Source organism: Phaenicophaeus curvirostris, chromosome 2 (assembly GCF_032191515.1).
Source record: "Phaenicophaeus curvirostris isolate KB17595 chromosome 2, BPBGC_Pcur_1.0, whole genome shotgun sequence".
NCBI lineage: Eukaryota > Metazoa > Chordata > Aves > Cuculiformes > Cuculidae > Phaenicophaeus > Phaenicophaeus curvirostris.
This window is the reverse complement of record NC_091393.1, coordinates 40,369,152-40,392,565: the sequence shown is the minus strand read 5'-3', so window position 1 is coordinate 40,392,565 and position 23,414 is coordinate 40,369,152. Positions and strand designations below refer to the sequence as shown.

The 23,414-nt window shown below is 41.3% G+C and overlaps 1 protein-coding gene across 4 annotated transcripts in view; it reads left to right on the top strand.

Moving 5' to 3' along the window:
• The window catches only part of CEP85L (centrosomal protein 85 like), a 144,499-nt gene that overhangs the window by 11,880 nt on the left and 109,205 nt on the right, over positions 1-23,414 (top strand). For 2 of the 4 annotated variants that reach the window (XM_069851775.1, XM_069851774.1), the window contains exon 1: positions 18,277-18,575. The exons of 1 other annotated variant lie outside the window; for it this stretch is intronic. In XM_069851775.1, the coding sequence (XP_069707876.1) occupies positions 18,470-18,575 (106 nt within the window). In that variant the 5' untranslated portion in view covers positions 18,277-18,469. Of the gene's footprint in view, positions 1-18,276; positions 18,576-18,928; positions 19,000-23,414 lie in introns of those variants that run through there. One more of the 4 variants, XM_069851776.1, reaches the window with a different exon arrangement.

Below are 23,414 nucleotides of genomic sequence, written 5' to 3'. Positions count from 1 at the left end.
ACTAGGCAGCTCAGGGAACAGGTTATCTGTTTGGAGACCCAGGGACCTGCCTATCTCAACTGAGACCAAGGCCACAGCTAAACTATCTTGCATTATTTCTGTCAGGAAAAGAAATAAAACATTATCCTACTGATGCTAGACATCAATAATGTCAGTCTAGGAATGGGGGAGGGACATATGTACCTCTCTTCTCTAAGCTTAGTCTAGTCCTATCCATGCAAAGCTTTCTATCAGTTACTTGATAACCCATCATTGCGAATAACCCAGTGTTGTGTTGATTTGGGATGTATGCAGTGATTTCTCTGGTAAAGAAAGACAGAAGAATTTATATTTGATGACAAGTTTCTGAATAACTAGAGGTGGAGCGTCATTAGAGATGTGTTCAGATAGTGAAGTGGGCAGATATCTTTGAGAAGATCTTATTTTACTACCAGCAGTGCTGATGTAGCTTGTGGAAATAAGCTTACATTTCATGTAAATGTCCAAGTGAGAAATTTGTTGATAGTGATTCTTTTTTTTTTAATTACAGAAATGTTAATCTACATAGTATATGAAATATACTGAAAACAAAACAAATTGTAAGACCATCAGAAACCTGGGCTTTGTCTGCATATTCTGGTGGCAGGGATGGATATAGTGTGAAGAACATAACCAGAGCAGCTGGTTTCCATCAAATGGCATCATGATGGTATAAATGAAGGTAAACAGGGCCCTCCTGGCTCTATTATTTATGCTCTGCGGATCAGCTGATGTAATTTTATCTGATGGAGCTCTCTCCCTCTCTGTAGTGTCCTGGGGAGCTGCACTGCAGTTGCCTATTCACGTACTTGGCAGATAACTAAGTAAATGGTGCCTAAAAAGACAGCAGTGCTGACTTCCCGTTAATATTCTCGTGTGCCCTTTTGGAGAGTTTTAAGGGTAAGAAAGCATCAAGTCTGGTATCTGTTACCTATTAAGTAGTTGTTACCTTACAGACATGGCAATGTTGATATAAAGTCTTGTGATGCAATGGATTTTGCAAAATGATGCCATCTGTCTGCTGGAAATAAGACTAAGATTATTTAGAGACCAGTAACTGTATGTCAATGGCAACATCTTTTATTCAGTGACCTGGAACCTGATTTGTAAATGCATTTGTCTGGTTTTATGTTCATGTACATCCTTTGTGTTTTTTAGCACAGTTGTGAATGTGCTTCATGAAGGAGTCACCTTGATTAGTTTTGGTTTGTGTATATATTTTACTTTATATATTTCAAGTTATTTCTTCCAGAAAATTACATGTTCTTGCTCGTCCAACATAAAAACTTGCCAAGTGCCTCACAGTCTGGTGCCCTGATGCCAAATTACTGCAGCTTCAGCTCTGTCGCAGAAACATTTGTGTGCAGTAGTGGTTTTGTGCATGTTTTAAAATACCATTGCTTAGTAAATACACTATTCCGTGACTACTAGAATCTATTCTGTAAAAATGTAACGAAAGAAATGTAAGTATCAAACAACTATATTTCATTAAGAGCCAAAGCCACACGTAATCATGATTTACCAGAAACATTTTGTATGACAAAAAGCTCATATGTAATGATAAACTGTAATAATAATATTTAAAAAACATTAAAATAAGTAGAAGATTTTTCTCTTTCCTAGAAGAAATACAGTAATTATTTCTGGAAATCAAACCCTTGATAGCATCTGATTAAGTTCAGTCTTCTTTAAGAGCTGCAAAAGTTTAACTAAAGCTCTCCCACCTCTTCCCTGATTTCTTGAAATGTGCAGGAAAATTTTTAGATATGTTGTCAGATCATTTATCTGTAGCCAAATAATTGTATTTTTTAGCTTCTACAAACAGTTAAAATGTGAATTCTTTTTTTTCTAGATTGCCAGCAAGGATAAAATTAAATACAGATGCTGTAAGTAATATTTATAATGGATGGTCCTGCAAAAAGAGCAAAACTTTTGAGTGCCACCTCAGTTGGCTGGTCACATTCCTTATTTTTTAATATGCATATATAAAGAAAATAAGAAAACATAGGGCATAAATACTAAATATTTATTTTATGCAGCAGCTTGCATTCTAATTGCACGAAGAATTACAGGCGAAAGCTCATTACACAACACACCAGTCAGAAGAGCATCATCCTCACTGCATAGCTTAGAGCAGGGAATTTATAACCATCTTGTGCCTTGGCCAATCTCTTTTTATTTGGCCTCTGACTTGAAAGATGTGTGAATTCTAGATTGGAAACCCAACGTGTCATGTGCTTTACTGAGTAAGCCTGGTTAGTTTTAAATTACTTGTGTTCTACGGCTTATTCATGTTCTGTATGTCCTCAGATCCTTATAGGTAAAGCCAGTGCAAGGAAAAGTGCTGTGGAGCCCTACGCACTTGTTATATCGTAAGGGAGGCAGTGGCAGGCAGAGTTTGGGGTTGGCTCCTGTCCCATTGCGGTGCCAGGCTGCACACACAGTGGCTGGGCACACAAAGTATTTGGGATATGAAGTGGTCTGTCAATTACTTTTTTGAAGGCTGAATGGTGCTTCAGCTGGGAAAGGTTTTGCGGTCTCTAGAGAGAGGACACATTTTAAGTTGGAGGGAAAAACATCTTGTGGTGAAGTCTGTGAAGTCATATAAAGCCTGATGAAATAGTAAGTGAATGCAACGCCTTAGAGTTGTGTCTGCACAAAGAGCCTGTGTTGGCTTCTTGGGATCATAAGCATCGTTCTCAAGTGACATTATAAAAAGCTGGGGAACTTCTGGTCCGGATGATGTTCTACTTTGTAGCCTGTTGACTGTCTTCTTTCTGCAGGCTACAAAGCTTCATCTAAATACAAACATCCCAAAGTGGTCTTCTATGCATAAAACTGTATGTTTTCCAAATGAATCCCATCTGGCTTGCTGGGACTTTGCTGTCACGAAGGTTTTCACTTATGTGCACTGAAAATCATGCTCTTTGCCTATACTCTGTTTCTTTAGCAGGGCTTTTTTTTTTTCTTCAGTCAGAGCTGGGAGCACTGACGTTCACTCAGCATGTTTCCTCTGTGCTGAATTCCTCTACGTTGAATGACTAACAAGAGACCAAGAACACTGTAAAGATATCTTTTCATTGCTTCTGCTTAGATTTTCCACTCATTGCCAAGACACAGCATCCATTTCCAGCATTAAATGTCATGCACACAATAGTTCTGCTGTCAGTGTGAAAACCTAGCTTAACTGCAGGAGGCGGCATAAAAGATCAGAGCAGATCCTCTCTGTGCAAAACTGTATAGTCCAAAATATGTTTCATACTGACAATTTGAAATAGAGGATTACACACGCTTCATTGTCTACCTGCATCAAATGCTATTTTTTTTTTTTACTTGAACCATCTTTACATGTCTGGGCACTAGTACTGATAATGGTCCTTACCTGGCCAAAAGAAGGTAGCATTTGAAGAAGGAAAGTTTGCAGGCTACAGACCTGACTACACATGGTCTTCACCTGGGTGAATAGTGGCTGGGTCAGGGTTAGGAGATTCTGGGGCCATTTGTCCTTATCCAGCTTGGAGCAGACAATATTCCAGAGATTATGTTTAAGCAAGAAGGAGATGTGAAGGGCAGCAATGAAGGAGGGTGTAGGACGAAGGAAAGCAGAGCCAGTGAAGTCTTAGTGCAAGGCAGTATTAAAAACAAACACTAGGGAATGTGTTTGAGGTCAGTCACTGAACTGGGAACAAGACCCAAATCAAAATCTGAATCTTTTGCTTTACAGTTTGACCTTCACTGCATGGTCTGTAAATTGATTTAAAAGTAGTATAATTCCTCAGTGCAGAAGTGTTTCCTGTGTATAAGAATATTTCTCCAGCTTTATATAGTAAGGGACACATAAAATCTGATTTGAAAAATAATATAGCGTGCAATGAATCAGTGATATGCTCTGACATTTGGTGGTGTTTGTGAGATATAAATCTATTTCTAGTGCAGTGTAGGCTTAAATAGCCAAGTGGTGTTTATAGGAGATGGGCTGCTGCATTCCTTTTCAGTTTGCTAATATGTGCTAGTCTACTGAAGTAAGACAGCTCTGTGCTGAATAAACATGTGGGAGTCTGTTCATCTATAGAACATTGTGAACAGACCATCATAGCTTCACTGGAGATCTATGCGTACCTCATGTTTTAAATTGTGAGAAAATAAACCAGAATTCAAACAAATTGACTAAACTCTTTGGATACATGCTCAGCCTCTGTCTGTGCCTTAGTTTACCTACTTAAAACTTGAACTAAATATATTCCGTAACTGGAAAATCTTTGTAATGGACACTGTAAAATTCCACCAAGATGGTTGAGAAGCATAGTTTATTTTTGTAAAATACGTTAGGATCTTTGTTTTTAATGTGTTTAAACCATAAATGTTATTAAGCATTTGTTCAGTGCTTTCAGCATTGCATCATTACATTAAGAAATGGGGGTGTGTAATTTTGACTGGATTACCATGGAAAACTTTGTTCTCCACAGTCTTCCAGCTGAAGCACAGAAACATGAGTTCTCTTGTACTGTACACTAGAGAGATGGGGATAGTGATCTGTGTAGTGCCACCGCCAAAAAGAAGAGGTAGGGAAAAAAACATCTTTTATGACTCGGCTGACATTCAGTCACCGGAAAAAAAGGTAAAGCTAAGACAATGGGGCAAATGTTAATGATCTTTCCTCTTCAAGATAATTTTGGCTTGTTACAAAGTGACTCTAAATCTAAAGTACTTTGGGAGTTTGTGAGAAAGATTTGAATTTAAATATAGTTTCTGCTCTCAGATTTACAGTGGTGATCTTTCCCTACAGTGACCTGAACAACTCCCCAAAAATGACATCTGAACTTTTCTAGATGCAGTTGCTGCAGCATTAGGATGTATCAGGCTTTATTCAGAATCCTGCTTCCATTCTCCAAAAATTCAAATTCCTTCTCCTTCAGGAAGGTGCTGAGCCAAAGTCCCTCCTCCTTTCTTCTTGCATCATGTTTGGGTAGTAGCTAAGTGAAAAGCTTCATCCAGCTCTGATAAAGCAGCTCCCTCCTGTCCTTTTCCTGAAAATTGTTTTAGCTGACTTTATTGTTGTGATCAGTTAATTAAGCCAGATAGAAGTGTACAGAGATATTCACTTGTAGCACCAGATACCAAGAAGGAAATTGCAAACATATGGTAGTATCTTGCCATGTGGAAATACATAATTGTGCTTGAACACTGTTTTGCTATGGAGGGGGTCTCTGGAAGTGGAATTGCAAACTCCTGGAAGTGGCTTCCTAATGGAAACAGCAGGTTATTAACAAGGTAACTGAAGTAGCTGCTTGATTGATTTTGTTAATGCCCAGAAGGAAATATGTCCATTACATATTTTCCATGAGTTTCTATTGTATCTTTCTCTCATTTAACAATGAAACACATTCAAGGAAGGTGAAGGACAATGCAAACTGACGGAGGGAAATATTGACTTAAAGCAATGCCCTTTTGCTTTCAGACTAGCCGGAATTGTTTTCCCTTTTTCTTAGAAACCCCTATGTATAGCCAGTGAGTAGTCATCTGCTTGGTTTGAATTTCAGTTTGTCTGTTTACTGTGACAAGAAAGACCTCAGCTTGTAAGCAAACTGTAAAGCATTGAGCCAGGATGTGTTTTGAAGGATGGGAACAGCTGAGCCTTCCAGAGGCTCTGCAGTTTGCAGGCCACTTTTGCTTACAATTACATGTATGTGATTTAGTTGCATATCCAATTTTATAGTTTATTCCAAAGAAGAATCAGTACAATGCTACTCTCCAAATTTCCCTCTCCAGGATGAAGAAATTGTCTCTCCAAAATGGCATGTTATCAGAGCTTTCTTCTTTCCCTTTCTCTCTCTTTCTTGCTTCCTTCCTTTCCTCTTTGTCTTTCCTTCTTTCTTTAATTTTCTCTTCCTTTCATTCTGTCCCTTTTTCTTACATTTTTTCCTTCTGTTCCTTTTTTCTTTCACTTTCTCCCTAAGTCTCTCTGCTTCTTTGTCTCTCTTTTTTTCCTTCTTTCTCATTTTCTCCCTCTTCTCTTGGTCTGTTTCAGTCTTTCCTTCTCTCTTTCTCATTCTTTCTCTCATTCTGTTTTTTTTATTCTCTTTCTGAAAGTCACTATATTCTTATGGGGTGGAAAATAACTTCTATGTTTTATTTCCTGCTTTCTGAAACACTTTGTATGAAGAGATCACATGATCTAAAAGTATATTTTGCTGATTTGTTCTTTTGAACCTATATGAGCCTTAGCAAATCAGTCATCAACTTAATTTGGAACAGGACTGGGCTCCCAAGATGGATTTCAACACTGACTGTATGAAAGCAAACAAGAAAAGAAGGCTCATCAATCTACATATTTGTCTGCTTAAAACTTTTACATCAAAGAAAACTTGAACAGTTTCAGAACTGAAGTGGTTTTGAGGAGAACATGAAAACTCTAGAAGCTGATACTGACATGTATCTGAAACAGCATTACTTCATAGTACCGATATATGTTTCTGTCTAGCTTTGGGAAAATTATATACGACTGTTGCTATTTATTGAACACTGATAGTGTACTTCATGCTGTTAAAGAGGCAAATGAAAATTCAGGGCCTCCTACCAGGAGTCTGTTTCTTATTTCTGAAAAGCTAGCTATGCTTTAATTGTGGTCTGGAAGCTACTGCTATTTCAGAATTGTCTTCTTAATTCCCATCATTCCTATTCTGCAGATGTGGAAAATCATCCTCTTTGCTATATTGCCTGTGACTCTCTCATTACCATCTGCTAAGGGTCCAAAATCTGTTATGAGCTCACAGTTAATTTCAACTTCCTTTCCCTTTTTAGGGGGAGAAAAAACCCCAATCCACAACAAAAACCAACGCATTTGTATAGCTACTGAATAACTTACCCTGCTGTAATAAAGAACTCCTTTCAGAGACATAAGTCAATATTTCTGCTTAGGTCAGACACAAGGAACTGTGTCTTCTTGGGTATATCCTATACCCATCTCTTCCTTCCAGTTTTCACCAGGCAAGCTGATACTCTGCCTGCAAGAAAAACATATGGTGTTTGAAATATAAAAACTGTCTTTAATAAAAAACTCTTTTTCTAGTACAACTGATCTTTCTCTATTAGCCTGCTATGTAGTATTAAAGTGTTTATAAAACAGTATTTAAAAGTATTATGAAACCAGGAATTTTCTAAAAAGTGCATTCATTTTAAATTTTGTCCATTCTTTGTCACTTTTCTAAATAGCTACACACAGCATAGAAGTAATTGAACTGTTTGGATTCTCCCTGTATATTTTGAAGGTATTTAATTTAAATGCTAGACTTGAAACTAGTATTAATAATCACATCAGTGTTACAATAATAAACTCAGCTTACTAAGCTATGAATGAACAATTCTATGGGTAGTGAGTACATTTAGCATTGTCTAACAGGGAAGCGTTAAAACTAGAGAGACCTGAACTCCGTCTTGAACTCCCTCTCCACTCTATGGTGGGTTGTTGTGCGCTCAGTTTTCGTCATCTTTGAAATGGTCAATGTGAAAGTGCAAGGTGGTATGAAATGGAAAGATTTTTGAGAAGCTATATAACATGAGAGCCCGAGTGGGCAGGTATTTTACACCATCTCTTTGAAACACACACGCACATTATCACAAATAACTCTTAAAATGCATTTGCCAGTTACTTCTGCAAATACTGGCAACCCACTAAATGAGTCACCTACTCGTTTGCAGTAGCTGAACAGGAAAGAAGCTGTTGGCAGTACCTGCATCAAAGCTGAAATACAATGAAAGGATTTGTGTCATGTGTACTGAAGAGAGGCAGACTTGCATCGTGCTCATCCCTCATCCAGCAAATACTACTTCCCAACACCATGACTTGTTTACAGGGGCAGGTCTCTCTCTCTTCTCTGCCAACAAATAAGCCCAGCCAAGTCTGCCACTCTTCTGTTAAATCTGTAACCATGAGACAGACTGTCAAATCTCAGGAAATTATATGGAGCTAGCTTTGTACTTAAAAATAGAGCTGATGAGAGTGGGTGAGGGAAGAGCACATTCAGAAATCTGGCTTTCTGGGTTTTTTTTGCCAAATGGTCCCACTTTCTCTCAGGCGGATTTTGCAAAGACCTCACCATATGAGAGGACAAGGGGTTGGGAAAACCTGACCCGTTGCCTTCAAAAATGTGGTCGTCTTTGATGGTAAACTGTGTGATTAAGTTGCACAACTAATTATATATTTTTTCCTGTATGTAATCATTAGAATCAGTGCTGAATTTCAGTCCATAAATGAATTGCTTTTCAAGTCTTTGGTGGTTTAGAGACCCTGAAAGTGGGCCATGCAGTGCTTCCCTGCAGATCAGAGCCTGGGGGACCCTAAGACCTTGTCCTCTTCTGCACTGGGCTAATAACTCTCATATCTGCCTTTTTTTTGTGGGGGCAGGGGGTGTGTAAATCTGACCACAGTGCATCAGGGAGCTTGTAAGTCCTTATTGTCCTGCTCTATATGGAAATACCATCAGGCAGGGAGGACTTGCTTTATGCATCCCATGTCGTGTGTTGTAGAAATGTTTGAAGTTTCTTAGGTCCAGTGTAATTAAAATGCTGTATTGTTGTCACTAATTGGGATAACAAAATGGATTTCTGCAGGAAAGCCTTGTTAGCTGTGAATATAGTTTATCAGGATTCTGCAAGAAAGTCCATTTCAATGGATGTTCATTTGTGTTTTAAATGAGCAAGTCTTCAGCAAACTGGTCTCTTATCATAGGATCCAGTTTGAGTGCCTATATATATATACTTCATGTAAAATTATATTTGAAAATCAAATGCAAGACTATGCTAAAATGCCCATTGAGGGAAAATTAGGGACTTCGTTAGATGAGGAAACATAATTCACAGCCTCTCAAACTAGATAGTTGGATCTGTTTGATCCAACTTGGCTCACAAGTTAACTTGCTAGCCCAATGGAAGTTACTGTATTTACTAATCTATCCACTTTTTCAAAAGAAGGAACTAAGCTTCCAACATTTTCTTTTCATCTCTGTTCTTTCAAATTTGAATTTGCAATAGCTCTTGTTCGGTTTGCAATGGTGAGCTTTAAAGGGCTTATCTAAGGGAAACTAAATGTTGATAATTCATCTGAATTTTGGAACTTTTATGTGCTTCAGAACTGATGTGAAATCCTGCAAGGTAAAACTTTACACTAAGCATTCAATGTGACTCATGATGACATGATTTAAAAAAAACCAAACATTTTTTCCTAGTGATTTTTTTAATGCTTCTGTGGAGGCAGTTTCAGCAATTAAAGCACAAAGCAACAAATACTAAATATAGACACAAGTAAAATGATTGGTAGTTTCTGTTTTACACAGCTAAGTTTTCTTCTGTCTGTGCAAGGGAGACTGTTTTACTTAAGTTGAAATATATAAACTAAGGATATAGCACTGAGTAGATATTATTGTTTGGTTACGTTCTGCTTTTAGAGTTTGTTACATACATCTAGAGTTTTAGATCTTTCAGATTACTTCAGAGGTTTATTAGAGTCAATTTTCAGAGGTCACATTTTTATGCTTTAAACTTACATGTTCTCTCATGGTAACATCTGAAAGAAGTAACATATGAATGCAGCAACTGTGATTCAATTTATCATTTTTAAAATTAGTTCCTGAGTTCTACCCGTAATACAGTGCAAAAATACATTGTTTTCTCATGTTTTTAATGCAAGTTTTGTAAGCTTATCATTGCAGCAATTATCTTCAACTATTTACATTTATTTGAAGATGCCATATTACAGTGGTCTGCTTTTATTTCATTCTTATGTTTCTGCTCTGTCTTTTAACTGCAGTGGCTGTGCTTATTTAAGATCTTGTTATTTTGCCTGCTGGGACATTCCAGCAGGGCCAACGTCATGAAAGGCTCACGTAATGTAAGCTCAGTGGTGTCTTCAAGCAAGGACTTCCATGAACGAACTGACTTCAGAGAGCATTCACTGGAGGAGTTTGCAGACAGGAGTCTTGCGTATGACTGTCTCTTTCCCTTTCTTCATGCCTATTAGTTGCTTCCCATTTTAGCTTCCTGCAATGCTTGTCATCTTCTGTTTCAATATTTTTTTTTCTCTTTGTAATATGCACATTGGGAGCTTGTATATAACATTGTTTTGTAAGGGTGTAGCTGGTTCTCAACATTTACGTGATAGACTATTTATCTTTTCCCATTAATGCATTTTGTTTGGGTGGTTCGGGCTACTTACCTTGTGAACTGATGGCAATCAGTCTTCCTTCAGAAGCTAGAGGGATGTTCCCATGTACTGGATTGATCTTTTACTGTGTGGCTCAAGATAGTCACACTGAGAACTAAATGGCCAACGTATGGAGCATATTTGTACTGTACTATCCTGCATTGACCAGAAAAATCTATGATTCTGTGATTCTTCGATTTAAGGCTAATTGATTCAACCAGATATTCTTATTTGAGGTATTAGAATGGTACACTGGAGCACTGTGGGATGTGCAAATCTTAAACCATGGGATTCCTAAATTAGTGGGACAGTCCCTGACAATTTAAGCAGGAATACTTAAACTTTTATGCTCCTTTCATTTATATACATGTAAAGTTACATGCTCACTCTGAAGCTTCGTTTCTTGTTTTCTCTGTGACCAAATATCAGGTTGCATGTTTACTAAAAAGCCTCCTATATCAATTTGGTCACTCAAGCAATGGATTAAGAGCGAAATACTAGAGAACAATCTTAGAGCCAAGCCAGAGTCACAAAGTTGCTTTTAATAAACACTCTCATCTGTGCTAATTTTAAATCAAAAGCAAAACAGTCTAAAGATACTCTGGTGGATTCATACTTATGTACTAACCCTGAGGTCCTGTGAAACTACTCTGATGGGCACTGTGGTCGCCACAAATTAGTACAAACTCCTTTTTGCATTTCAGGCATTTTTCACCTTTCTGGTGAACTTTGTTTGTCTAATAAAGTGTGTGCTACTATGTTTTTTTATCACTTTGATGTGATAATGTTATTATAAAGACTGAAAGATATGAAGCACAAGATATGAACAACTTGTGCTTTGCAGTTTCAGGCATCATAAAACCAGAGAGTGTTTTATAAGGCTGCCTGTCTTGCACACTGGGAAGTTCCCAGCGGTGCCACCACGGATGGCTGCTGGCCCTCATGCATTGAATACAGGCAGCGGGCTGCTTCCGAGTCAGCCACGGGGATTGTGCTGGGTGGGTCTAAAAGTGTCCTTTTAAACTGGATTTTATTCTGTCAGCAAAGAATGCCAAGTCATTTCAGGCATGAACTTCTCACTGCTGAGAGAAAACGAAGTATTATTGTACTGATATATTTTACAGAATGCTGTAGTGATTTATGGTAGAATCAATGTCAGAGATTTTTGTAGATTAAAAGTTAGTGGAGGAAAACTGGGGCAGGGGGGTTCATTAAGCTATTTATAATTTTATTTAAAGCATGAAATAAGTTTTTCCATCCTACTTTTATATATGGGCATATGACAGCACTGAGCTGACCAAACTGAGCACTGGCATAGCTCCCTTGACTTTCTGGGAATATCATCCCTTTGCAATAATACTATGTGGCTCAAACACAAGTGACCAGATAGTTTTCTGACTGGTAATGTTTGTAGATTGTATTTTTTACTTGGATTAAACAAATTGTACATTTCAGGCTATAAGAAAATATTGATGGCCATTTAGAAGAAAATTCCATGTCCAATTATCCATACAAAGTTGCATTGCTGGCTAGCTGTGCTCTAGTTTATTTGGCCTTTCTGTATATAATCACTTATAGTTTTAAATTCTGCATTTCTCAAAAGTTATAGAATTCAGCAGGGATGTTAGTTGCAAAAGGAAAACAGAATTTATTCCTTTCCACACCAAGGTGGAGATGGAGCTGGGAACCTCACTGCACAGTCTGATCCTTTGTTTCAGTGACTGAATACATGGGGAACGTCTTTTGAATAACTTTTAAAGCCAGTCAGTTTCAAACAGGTCAGACTAAATGCTGTTTTGAGCTTTTAATATGGCAGTTACTTCACATTTGAGATGGAGTTAAATCTACATAAAGCAGCTTAAATTGTTGTATAGTAATATCATCCAATGTTTAATCCTCCTGTACTCCATCTGCGTGTAACATGGAGTCAAACAAGACTGCTTTGAAGTAAAAAGTCAGCTGTAAAAACTCAAGCATCACCAGTGGCAGTCAGGTCAAAAACCTGAAGTGCAGCACTGCCGAGGCTTCTTAGGCTTTAGCATAAGTTTCAGCACAGAAAAGTAAATATGAAAAGATCAGTATTTTGAGAATCCAAAATTGAAAGGGTTTTCGTATAGCCATTTTGAAACTGAATTGTGCTTGCCTGGTCTGATGACTGGTAGCACAGCTATCTCATGCCTTCATTTCCTTCATTTTGCTAGACTTTCTCTCTGAAGAATACCAAAGAATACTATCAAACATTTTTTTATTATTACAAAAAAGACTCTGGACTGCAACAGGTCTCAGATATGACCTTCATTAGATGTTTCAGCATCGTAATAGATGTAAAATATCATCAAGAGGCTGCAGTCCTCTCAAGAAGATTTACAGCTTGCTGTCTCTTTGTGTCTTAGACTTGCCAGAAAATAAAGGATGGATGCTCTTAAAGTGAGGTAGTGTGTTTATAGAAAGTGAAGGTGATTTAAGCAGGCTTAAGAATAAGAAGTGAAAAGACTTTAAAAAAGTCATGCAATGTGAGTAGGAAAACCAGGGTTTTTTTAATTTTTTTTTTTTGAGGTGCAATGTCCGAAAAGGAAGTGAGATATGTCAGTGAGTCCCATGGGGGCTAGAGAAAGAGGCTCACTGCTCCTGTACAAGCAGTCTGGTTCTTAAATGCATTAGGAGCCAAACCCAAAAGGCTGAGAGAATAAGGCAGCCTGCCTGCAGCCTCTAGGCTTTTACATATTCTTTCCATCCCCTTCCAAGTCACTCATGTTTCCCCTTCTTCCCCACTGACTGTGGGAGAGAAGGGCATGAAGAAAGTGGAAGGTAGAATAACAGAACTCAAAATTTTCCCCGTGAGAAAAAAACACCTGGGAAATTCCTGATTATTTTCACGAGTTACTGGTTAGTTACTGGTTCCCATGGTATCAGAGTTGGGGACACAGAGTTGATTTAAATCTCTCAGACTTATTTTAAAATCATGCGTCCCACTCAGAAGTAGTGAACCATGTAAAGTCGCTGACTCCCAAGTGTCTTCTAGCAGAGACGTAAATAATTTCTCTGGTGAAAATCTGATTCTGAAACCTTGAAAACTAAGAGGAATCTGAAATTTCAGGAGGTGAGTAATAGACCATGGGTATGGTAACAACAAGCTGCTTGGTTGTATTCTTTCTCATGACATAAGCTGTTACTGGCAGGTCTTGCCAAACTAACCTGATCGCCTTCTATGACAAAGTGACTTGGCTGCTGGATGGGGGAAAGGCTGTGGATGTGGTCTTCCTGGACTACAGTAAAGCCTTTGACACAGTTTCTCACAGCATTCTGCTTGAGAAACTGTCAGCCTCTGGCCTGGACAGGCGCACACTCTCCTGGGTGGAAAACTGGTTGGATGGCCGGGCCCAGAGAGTGGTGGGAAATGGTGTGAAATCCAGCTGGAGGCCAGTGACAAGTGGGGTTCCCCAGGGCTCAGTGCTGGGTCCAGCCCTGTTCAATGTCTTTATCAATGACCTGGATGAAGGCATCGAGTGCACCCTTAGCAAGTTTGCAGACGACACTAAGCTGGGTGGAAGTGTCGATCTGCTGGAGGGTAGAGAAGCTCTGCAAAGGGATCTGAACAGGCTGGACCGCTGGGCTGAGTCCAATGGCATGAGGTTTAACAAGGCCAAATGCCGGGTCCTGCGCTTGGGGCACAACAACCCTGTGCAGTGCTACAGACTAGGAGAAGTCTGTCTAGAAAGCTGCCTGGAGGAGAGGGACCTGGGGGTGTTGGTTGACAGCGACTGAACATGAGCCAGCAGTGTGCCCAGGTGGCCAAGAAGGCCAATGGCATCTTGGCTTGTATCAGAAACGGCGTGACCAGCAGGTCCAGGGAGGTTATCCTCCCTCTGTACTCGGCACTGGTGAGACCGCTCCTCGAATCCTGTGTTCAGTTCTGGGCCCCTCACCACAAGAAGGATGTTGAGGCTCTGGAGAGAGTCCAGAGAAGAGCAACGGAGCTGGTGAAGGGGCTGGAGAACAGGCCTTATGAGGAGCAGCTGAGAGAGCTGGGGTTGTTTAGCCTGGAGAAGAGGAGGCTGAGGGGAGACCTCATTGCTCTCTACAACTACCTGAAAGGAGGTTGTAGAGAGGAGGGTGCTGGCCTCTTCTCCCAGGTGACGGGGGACAGGACAAGAGGGAATGGCCTCAAGATCCGCTAGGGGAGGTTTAGGCTGGACATTAGGAAAAAATTCTTCACAGAAGGGGTCATTGGGCACTGGAACAGGCTCCCCAGGGAGTTGGTTGAGTCACCTTCCCTGGAGGTGTTTAAGGCACGGGTGGACGAGGTGCTGAGGGGCATGGTTTAGTGTTTGATAGGAATGGTTGGACTTGATGATCCGGTGGGTCTCTTCCAACCTGGTTATTCTATGATTCTATGAAAGAACAGCGCAAAGTGGATTGGAATCAGTGTCAATGTGTTCCTTGTTGAAACATGTGCACTGTCATTTGCTTGTAGAAAAGGCAAAAATAAAAACATTGTATGCACTGCACCATGCCTGCTTTGCAGATATTAGGTGACATGGTTCATTGTTAATGCTGTGCGGTGCACGCAATGTACTTTTAATGGAATATTTCAGTCTTTTGTAGGACAACCTGCCCGTATCAGCAGGGGGTCAGTTTATTAGGTAAGCTAGTCTGTTCTTAATTATAGGGCCACCCAATGCAATTTAACATCTTTCTTTTTTAACACACACAGTTATTTTCTGCAAAACAGGAGGAATTGATTTAAGGCTTTTAAAGGCTGCTTAGACTTTGCTAGGACACAGTGTTCAACTGAAAAAGTTGTGGGTGAAGGAACCCAGTAACTGAAAATTTGTGATTTTAATTTCAAAGTTATTTACAATGTATATGAGCTTGCAGAAATTTGATAGTTGCTTTTTGATAGAATGCACACATGCTTGATGTCTTAATTAGATAGGGGAAATAGTCTGCATTCTCTTTGAATAATTTTTAACTATTTAGCTTTTGGATTTTTAATAATCTTTTAATTCTATTAAATGTGAAAGCAAATGTGTAGAATAAATATTGAATGCATTTCTGGCTCTAATCAAAGAAAAACTCTGCTTTCAGAGGTTAGGCTTAATTCCATTTAGAGTCAGGGGAAAAAAAAAGAAAAATAGATGTGATTTCTGAGCCTGGAAGTAGATTATTAACCCTTGGGTAAGATGTGCTGCCAGTGATGTTACTGAGACAGCATCTGCCTAGTACCAATGTTTACTCTGTTACTTTCTATTGTTATTTTTCTTTGCTGATTCTGTCAGGAGAGTAAAGTTTGTGTCTGAAGATCATGAGGAAAGAGGTGGAGAGAAGGCTTTTCAGAGAATAAGAACTTGAGTCTAGTCATTGTCTGGAGCATCATATTTCACAATAACTATGCAGGGATGCGAGCTGTTTCCACTTACCAGTGATTCACATGTAAGGTTACATGAACTGTACAGGCACTGGCACAGGTTGCCCAGGGAAGCTGTGGCTGCCCCATCCCTGGGGGTGTTCAAGGCAAGGCTGGATGGGGTTTTGGGCAGCCTGGTCTGGTGGGAGGTGTCCCTGCCCAAGGCAGGGGTGTGGAAATGAATGACCTTTAAGGTCCCTTCCAACCTAAAGGATTCTATGATTCTATGATTCTACGTGTTTGTGCCAGTTCTTTTGAGGCCTCTCTTTTACCGAGTACATTATGAATACCTAGCCAGGCATAAATAAAATATGACTTGTGCTAACATATAACTTTCCAAAGAGATAAAAGCTATTCTGTGATCATCCGCTACTAATTAAAAATACATTGGGTCAGCAGGAAGCATTTGAACACAGATTTTATTATCGACAGTGAATGTTTCCACATGAATACAGGGCTGCTCCTGTTTCACCTCACCTCCCTAAGCTGTCACGTCCACCTTATTCTGCAATGCTGTCTAAAGCCTTGCTTTTCTCATCTCTGTGGTGGTAAGTTTTGTAATTTTGGGGTGGTTACAATGAAATTAGAGGCGGTCCAAGTATTCTCTCCTTCTTGTTATATTTTTTGTCTGGCAATGCCGATCAGGGTACAGTTGTTCAGAAGGTAATTTACAACAGGGACCGCTGGGCTGCAGTTCCAAACAGCAGGAATGCGAAGGCTGCTATTGCAGAATTCTCTCTCGAAGCATTTGGAGCAGGCTCAAAGCAGCTGAGGGGGAGCCTCTTACTGGGTTTGAATTATTGCTGACTGGAACATTTTGCTTCCAGTCCTGTGGCTTAAACTTGGGGATGATACTGAGAATCTCATGGCAGAACTGATCGCTCAAATGAATGGTATGGTTATTCTTTCTTTCCCCTTATTTATCTTAGTAAGCCAAGAAAGAACAGGAAAGTCATGATTTTATTATAAACTCCACTAGTCTGCACATACCGGCTTTGGGTGTTTTGAATGCTGTAATTATGGAATAAGACATTTCACTGTCATTACATACTCCCCCCACCTTTTCAACCGTTTCCCCCGAGCACAGCTCCTGCTGCTCCCCGTGCTCCATACCCATCCCCTCCATTCCCGGGGAGGCAGGAGCTCAGCTCAGCCCCAGGAGCCGCTGGACAGTGAGTTTCCAAACCTGAGGCCAAGGGGAGAGTCCAGACCCTCTGCAGGAGCTGAGCCTGGCCGGGCACTGTGGGGAAGGCTGGCAGACTCGCCCTCCAGCCTGGGCCCCTGGGATATGAGAACTGTTTACCGTTACAAAAAGTGGAATATATTGACTTAAGCTAAAGTAGAGTTAAGTTTCATCTAAGTAATTGTGTTCTTTGAAAGTCAGACCTAAGAATGTCAACATAAAAAGGATATGGAGCTGTTGGAACGGGTCCAGAGGAGGCTACAAAGATGATCAGGGGGCTGGAGCACCTCTCATACAAGGAGAGGCTGAGAGAGTTGGGGTTGTTCAGCCTGGAGAAGAAAAGGCTCTGAGGAAAACTTATAGTGACCTTGCAGTACCTGAAGGGGCTACGGGAAAGCTGGGGAGGGACTGTTTACAAAGGCTTGTAGTGATAGGACTAGGGGCAATGGGTATAAACTGGAGAGGGGCAGATTTAGGCTAGACATTAGGAATATTTTCTTCACCATGAGGGTGCTGAGACACTGACACAGGTCACCCAGGGAAGCTGTGGCTGCCCCATCCCTGGAGGTGTTCAAGGCCAGGTTGGATGGGGCCTTGGGCAGCCTGATGTAGTGGGATGTCCCTGCTCATGGCAGGGGGGTTGAAACTATAATCTTTAAGGTCCTTTCCAACCCAAACCATTCTATAAGTCCATGATCCTTTGAGTCTATGTCCTTCTGATAGCATGATTTCTTTTAGACAGTATTTTTCCCAGACACCGTTCATTCCTTGAAAATGATAATGTCTTGTGTCAAGTATGAACCGTGCTGAGCAGACGCTTCTTCTTCTGTGATCACCTCAGTTTGTGGTATCTGCCTCTCTCAAAGGCAAGGTCAAAGGGCTGGAGCCAAGTTAGCAAGGGTTTTGACTGTGGTGGAGTTTCATAATAACATTGAAGTTAGACCTTGGAAAGCAGGCTTTAGGTTGAACACTAGGAAAAAATTTATCATGGAAAGGGTCATTGGGCACTGGCACAGGCTGCCCAGGGAGGTGGTTGAGTCACCTTCCCTGGGGGTGTTTAAGGCGCGGGTGGACGAGGTGCTGAGGGGCATGGTTTAGTGTTTGATAGGAATGGTTGGACTCGATGATCCGGTGGGTCTCTTCCAACCTGGTTATTCTATGATTCTATGTATAAGATTTCTGGGAAAATTTATATATATGCATGTAACTTAGACCGCAACCAAGTGCTGTCACCAGCTCTTGTCTCGCTGCACGGAGATCGCTGCCCAAGCCTGATACAGGACGCTCGCTTTCTGAAAGCTCAGTCCGAGCCTTGGAGGGTTCTATTCTCCGGCCTTTGCGCCCCCTCCCCGCGGGGCGGGTTACGCAAGCGGCTCAGCCCGAGCGGCGGCATCATCCGCGGGGCCCCCGCCCCCGGCCCCGCCCCGCTCCCGGCGCCGGGGCTGCAGCGGCAGCGCCACAAACCAAGTTTTGTCTGCGGCCGCGGTCCGGCCGCCCTCAGCCATGGCTGCGGAGCTCTCGGGGCAGGCGGCGGCCCTCGCCGAGCCCGCGGCCCCCCGCTAACCTCGCCTGGGCAGCGGCCGCCCCCGCCGGGACAGCGAGCGGCTCCGGGTCGCCGCAGCCGGACGGCGGAGCCCCCGACACCCTTTCCACACCCAGCACCATGTGGGGGGGCTTCCACCCCGAGCTCGGCTTGCACCCCCAGCTCGGTTTGCACCCCGAGCTCGGCTTGCACCCCCAGCTCGGCTTGCGAGGCTACAAGGCGCCGGGTAAGGTCAAAGGAGCCTCGTGCGGTCCCGCCGAGGCGCTTCCCAGCCGGGAAACGCGGTGGCTGGGCCCGGGGGGGGACGAGCCGCGGTGTGGCTGGGCCCGGGGAGGGACGAGCCGCGGTGCGGCCGGGCCGGGCCGCTTCCCATTCCCTGCGCGGGGAAGGTGCCGGGGCCGTCGCGGAGCCGGCTCGGCCCCATCCGGCTGCGGCGGCTCCGCTGCGGCTGTTGTGGGGGTCTCGGTGTTCGCTGGCCCCTTGTCAGCGGGTGATGAAAGCTGCGAGCGGAGCCCACGTCATCCTTTTCCTCGTTTTGGGCTTTTCCCAGCCTCCCTCCGCCGTTTTGCTCGCATCCCGTTTAGGCGGAGACTGGGAGCATCGCTTGGCTTTTATGCTTCTTCGTTTAGAATTTAGACCGCAACAAAGAGGTCGAGTCCTATTTTTCTTCTGGCCTCGTTGGAGCCCGGTTTGTGCGGGTTTGGCGGGGATTCCGTGAGATTTTGCACTTGGGGGTCGGGTGTCTCCCCAGTAACAACCTATCTGAGCCACCGGGTGACTTTTCAGCTGTAGAGGCTGTCAGAACTGGCTGAGAAAATTAGGGGAGCTGATTGCAGAGGCATAAAGCATTACTTTCTGGCATGTAACACGGGGTACCTGCACTTCTGGATGCTCTTTTCAGGATCTGAAAATCTTACTGTATCGCCTGCCTTGCTGTGACATTTCCTGCAACTGTTTTGTGATGTTTTGACCGATGAAAGTAATCGATAGCTGCAAAAGTCTGGTTTGGCTCTGCCATTACAACTTAATCTGTGAGCCAAAGGGTGACTTTTCAGCTGTAAAGGCTGTCAAAACTGATGGAGAAAATTAGGTGAGCTGATTAGGGGTTGTTTAGCCTGGAGAAGAGGAGGCTGAGGGGAGACCTCATTGCTCTCTACAACTACCTGAAAGGAGGTTGCAGAGAGGAGGGAGCTGGCCTCTTCTCCCAAGTGACAGGGGACAGGATAAGGAGCAATGGCCTCAAGGTCCGCCAGGGGAGGTTTAGGCTGGACATTAGGAAAAAATTTTTCACAGAAAGGGTCATTGGGCACTGGCAGAGGCTGCCCGGGGAGGTGGTTGATTCACCTTCCCTGGAGGTGTTTAAGGCACGGGTGGATGAGGCGCTGAGGGGCATGGTTTAGTGTTTGATAGGAATGGTTGGACTCGATGATCCAGTGGGTCTTTTCCAACCTGGTGATTCTATGATTGAAGAGCTGCAAGGCATGACTTTGGCAGGTAACACTGGGTACCTGCACTTCAGGATGCTCTTTTCAGGATCTAAAAATATATCACCTGTCTTACTGTGGCAGAATTCCTGCAACTATTTTGTGATGTTTTGACTGATGGAAGTCATCGATCACTGCAAAAGTCTGGTTTGGCTCTGCCAGTACACGTATTGGACTAATTTTTTTAACTGTTGGAGTGATTCCCCCCCCTTCAGAAATTTAGATTCATGTTAGAATTTTGGGATTGCAAGATATGACTGCATAATGTGCCTGCAGTTAGTTGACACACTTAAATAGCAGGATTGTTTTGTTTTCGACTGACAGGGTTTCTCTTACAAATACAAGAGCTGCTAAGACTGTCTCGGCAGCTGCCTGAGTCTCTACAAGTAGTGTAATGTTCAGTCCCTGTAACGTGAAAGAAGACATTGTTCCTTTTTTTTCTGTACTATTATTAATTTATTAATGTCTATGTATAACACATTTGCCATGTTGAAGTGTTGTGTTGTTTTGGTTTTTTTTTTAATACTTCCTGCGAAAGAATGGAGTTGCATTATCTTTGTGTTACAGCTTGCAAAGATACTGGGTGTTCAGGGCACTAAGTGCAGAGATTTCAGTTAATTTGATGGAAAATGCAGGAATCCATAGGGTGTTTCAGTTCTTATTTCTGTTTTTCTTTTCTTGTATTGCAAGTGCGCGATGACACAAACTTCAGACCTTTACAAAGATTGTTGGTGTTATTTTTACGTTTGTTTCAGAAAAGTTTGGATTGTGCCAATCTGTCATCCCTTTAGTGTGGGGTCAAATAAAGTGTTTTAGTTCTGTGTTGAATTTGTCAGCAATTTTGATCAGTCATTTACTGGATGAATGTTTTACTTAGGCTTGTTTGTGAGAATTGTCTTTAAGGTTTGAGAACTAATTTTGTGTATTGCTTTTCTGTCCTCATCATCATGTTCCTTTAAATACTCAGGGTTAATAAATGTACATTTTGAACTAATTAGCTATAAGCAGTAGAAGTATAAGGTAGCAAAACTTATAGTAAAATCTCTAACTTCAGATAAGACAGACTAACAGAAGATGGTGGTTAGTTAGAAAGCAAGAGAATAAGGTTTTAACCTTGAGATGTGATCTGTGCATTATAATTTCTAACACAGTAGCCCCTTCCTTCATCAGTTTCACTTTGAAAGAGTCAAGAAGCTGTTTAGTGAGATTTGAAATCCCTTTAAATAAGAAGTTAATTAGCTCTACACAGGCATTTTAATGAGGGGATGATGGCTACTAAGATCCTGTACTACTATATTATTGCCAGGTTAGATTTTTTTTTTTGAGAAGGAAGCTGACTGTCCATGGGAAAAGTATTTTGTCGCATAACAGTAGCATCCTACTAGGAAGCAAAAGTTTAATCATTTATTTTTCAAAATGAAGGGATTTTTCTTCTGCCAAAATATTTTAATTCTTTAATGGCACCTACTTGCTATGGATTCTGATTGTCTTAAATACTGGTAACAGCAGCATAAAAATTAACAGTAACTTGCTATTTCTTGTTAAGCTCTGTTTACTAATGAAAAGCATTCTATTTCGCTATTTGTATTTTAGTTATCTGTGGATATGAGTATTTAGAAGTCCTGTTGTTGTTGAAAATGTTACAATTCCCTTACAAAGCTAAGTGCCTACTGAAGAATTCTGTAATTATTTACAGACGATTTATCAGATTTTCAGTAATAGATGCAAATTAATTCTGATTTTCTTAAAATATAAGGCAAGGGCACCTCTTAGAATATTTAATTTGTGGCTTCAGTTTTGTTCGCTCTTTTCACTTCCAAATTGTTGCTTTTCAGTTCAATAGGAGTGCATTCTCCGAAAAAAAAAAAAAGTGCTGTCTTGTTTGTATTCTGCTGAGACTTCATTTTTAGGTAGGTGCTTCTTCTTTAATCAGTGGATTTAATGATAAAGTTTGCAGCCTGTGGAGAATAAATTCAGCTTCTTACAGTCTCAGTATCTGTCCTGAAAAATTAAATTGCTGGTTTTGGAATATATATGGTTAACTTAGTCTTTCAGTTGTCTTGTACACATTTAACTCTTTACGAAGACCTTGCAGCACAGTTTATACCACTGTAGAGACAGCAGTTACCCACTAGGCTGCAGGAATTTAAATAACTGCAGTGAAGGGCATACAGGGCTTCAAGCCCTTTGCTTATTCATCTACACCATCCTTTGAAATGCACAGTTGGTTAGTAACTCCTTAAAGGCTATGAAAATGTTCGTCTAGGTGTATTTTCCCTCTGGGCCATGCAGCCATTCAGTTAGGCTGTATACATCCAACAGATGCATGTGAAAAGTGAAACAAAACTTGCTTTAAGATGAAATAACAAGTATTTATTGCTTTCAGTAAACTGTACCACCTCTAGTCAAGCTTCTCTCCACTGTCCGCAATTAGCAATAGTTGACTACTGAAATTTGGCTGGTAATAGCTGTTTAGGTGACAAAAGTAAGAAATGGTGAAAACTAGAAGTAAGGTGCTCAAAAGGATGATTGACACTTCTTAAAAATACTGGCCTGCGCCCTTCTGCTCCTAGTGCCCTGGGAATGTGATTTGTTCATAAGGCAAACCCCAGAAGCCATCTGTGTTCTTGAACTTAAGTCTTTTCCGCAGCGAGTGTGACACACGTGGGTCTGACATTATTTAATAATGTCACAACCATGGAGCCCACAGACAGCTTCACAACACAGCCAAGGTGAGGAGGACAAGGATGACAACAACACTCTTTTTTGATCTTTGAGGGGAAGAGGGGGCAGAGATCCAATTATTTGTTTCTGTAACAAGTTTTATAAGTCTGCAGATGGAGATATGACAGACCTCGGGACATCGTGAGAAGGCAGGTTTATCTTTGCAGGCTAGTCAAGGCAATAAATGGTGAGATAGTTTTATGAAGGGTAGGCTTCAAATTGTTTACCAGCTATAATTATGTATACACACACACACACACACATGTATATTCCAGCTTCAAGACTGGCTGCTAGAATGGCCTTTGCTATCTTTCACAGATTGCAATGACGTGAAATGACATTTTGCATTTGAGTCATGGTGAACAGGAGTTACTTCCCTTCAAAAACAATGCCTTTTTCCCCTCTTCCCTTCCCTCCAGGCAACACACTTTTATGGACATAGTATCCACTTTTTTAATGTGTACAAAACATGAACGTCTTAACCGCTTAGCTGGAAAAGTGTGATAGAATTAAGTGTATATTATATTATTGGTCTTAAGGTTTAGCAGTTGTTCTAATCTCTTGGATGGTAACTGTATGTTAGAACATTTACTGACTGAATATTGGCTTGTGATTTCAGTAATTCTGTGCTTTTACAACTTTAATTAAAGGAAACAGTAATTAGTTTAAAGATTTTGAGAAGAATGCATTAATTTTAGACAGCTGTACTGAATAAGTATATAGTGAAAAGTTGCCTGAGACAGGAGAGAAGATGGGATGGAAAACCTTGTGAGTTGAGATGGAGACAGGGGGATTGCTTATCACGTGCCATTAGGGGCAAAAGAAACTTGACTGCGGAGTCAGTCCATGGCAGCTCC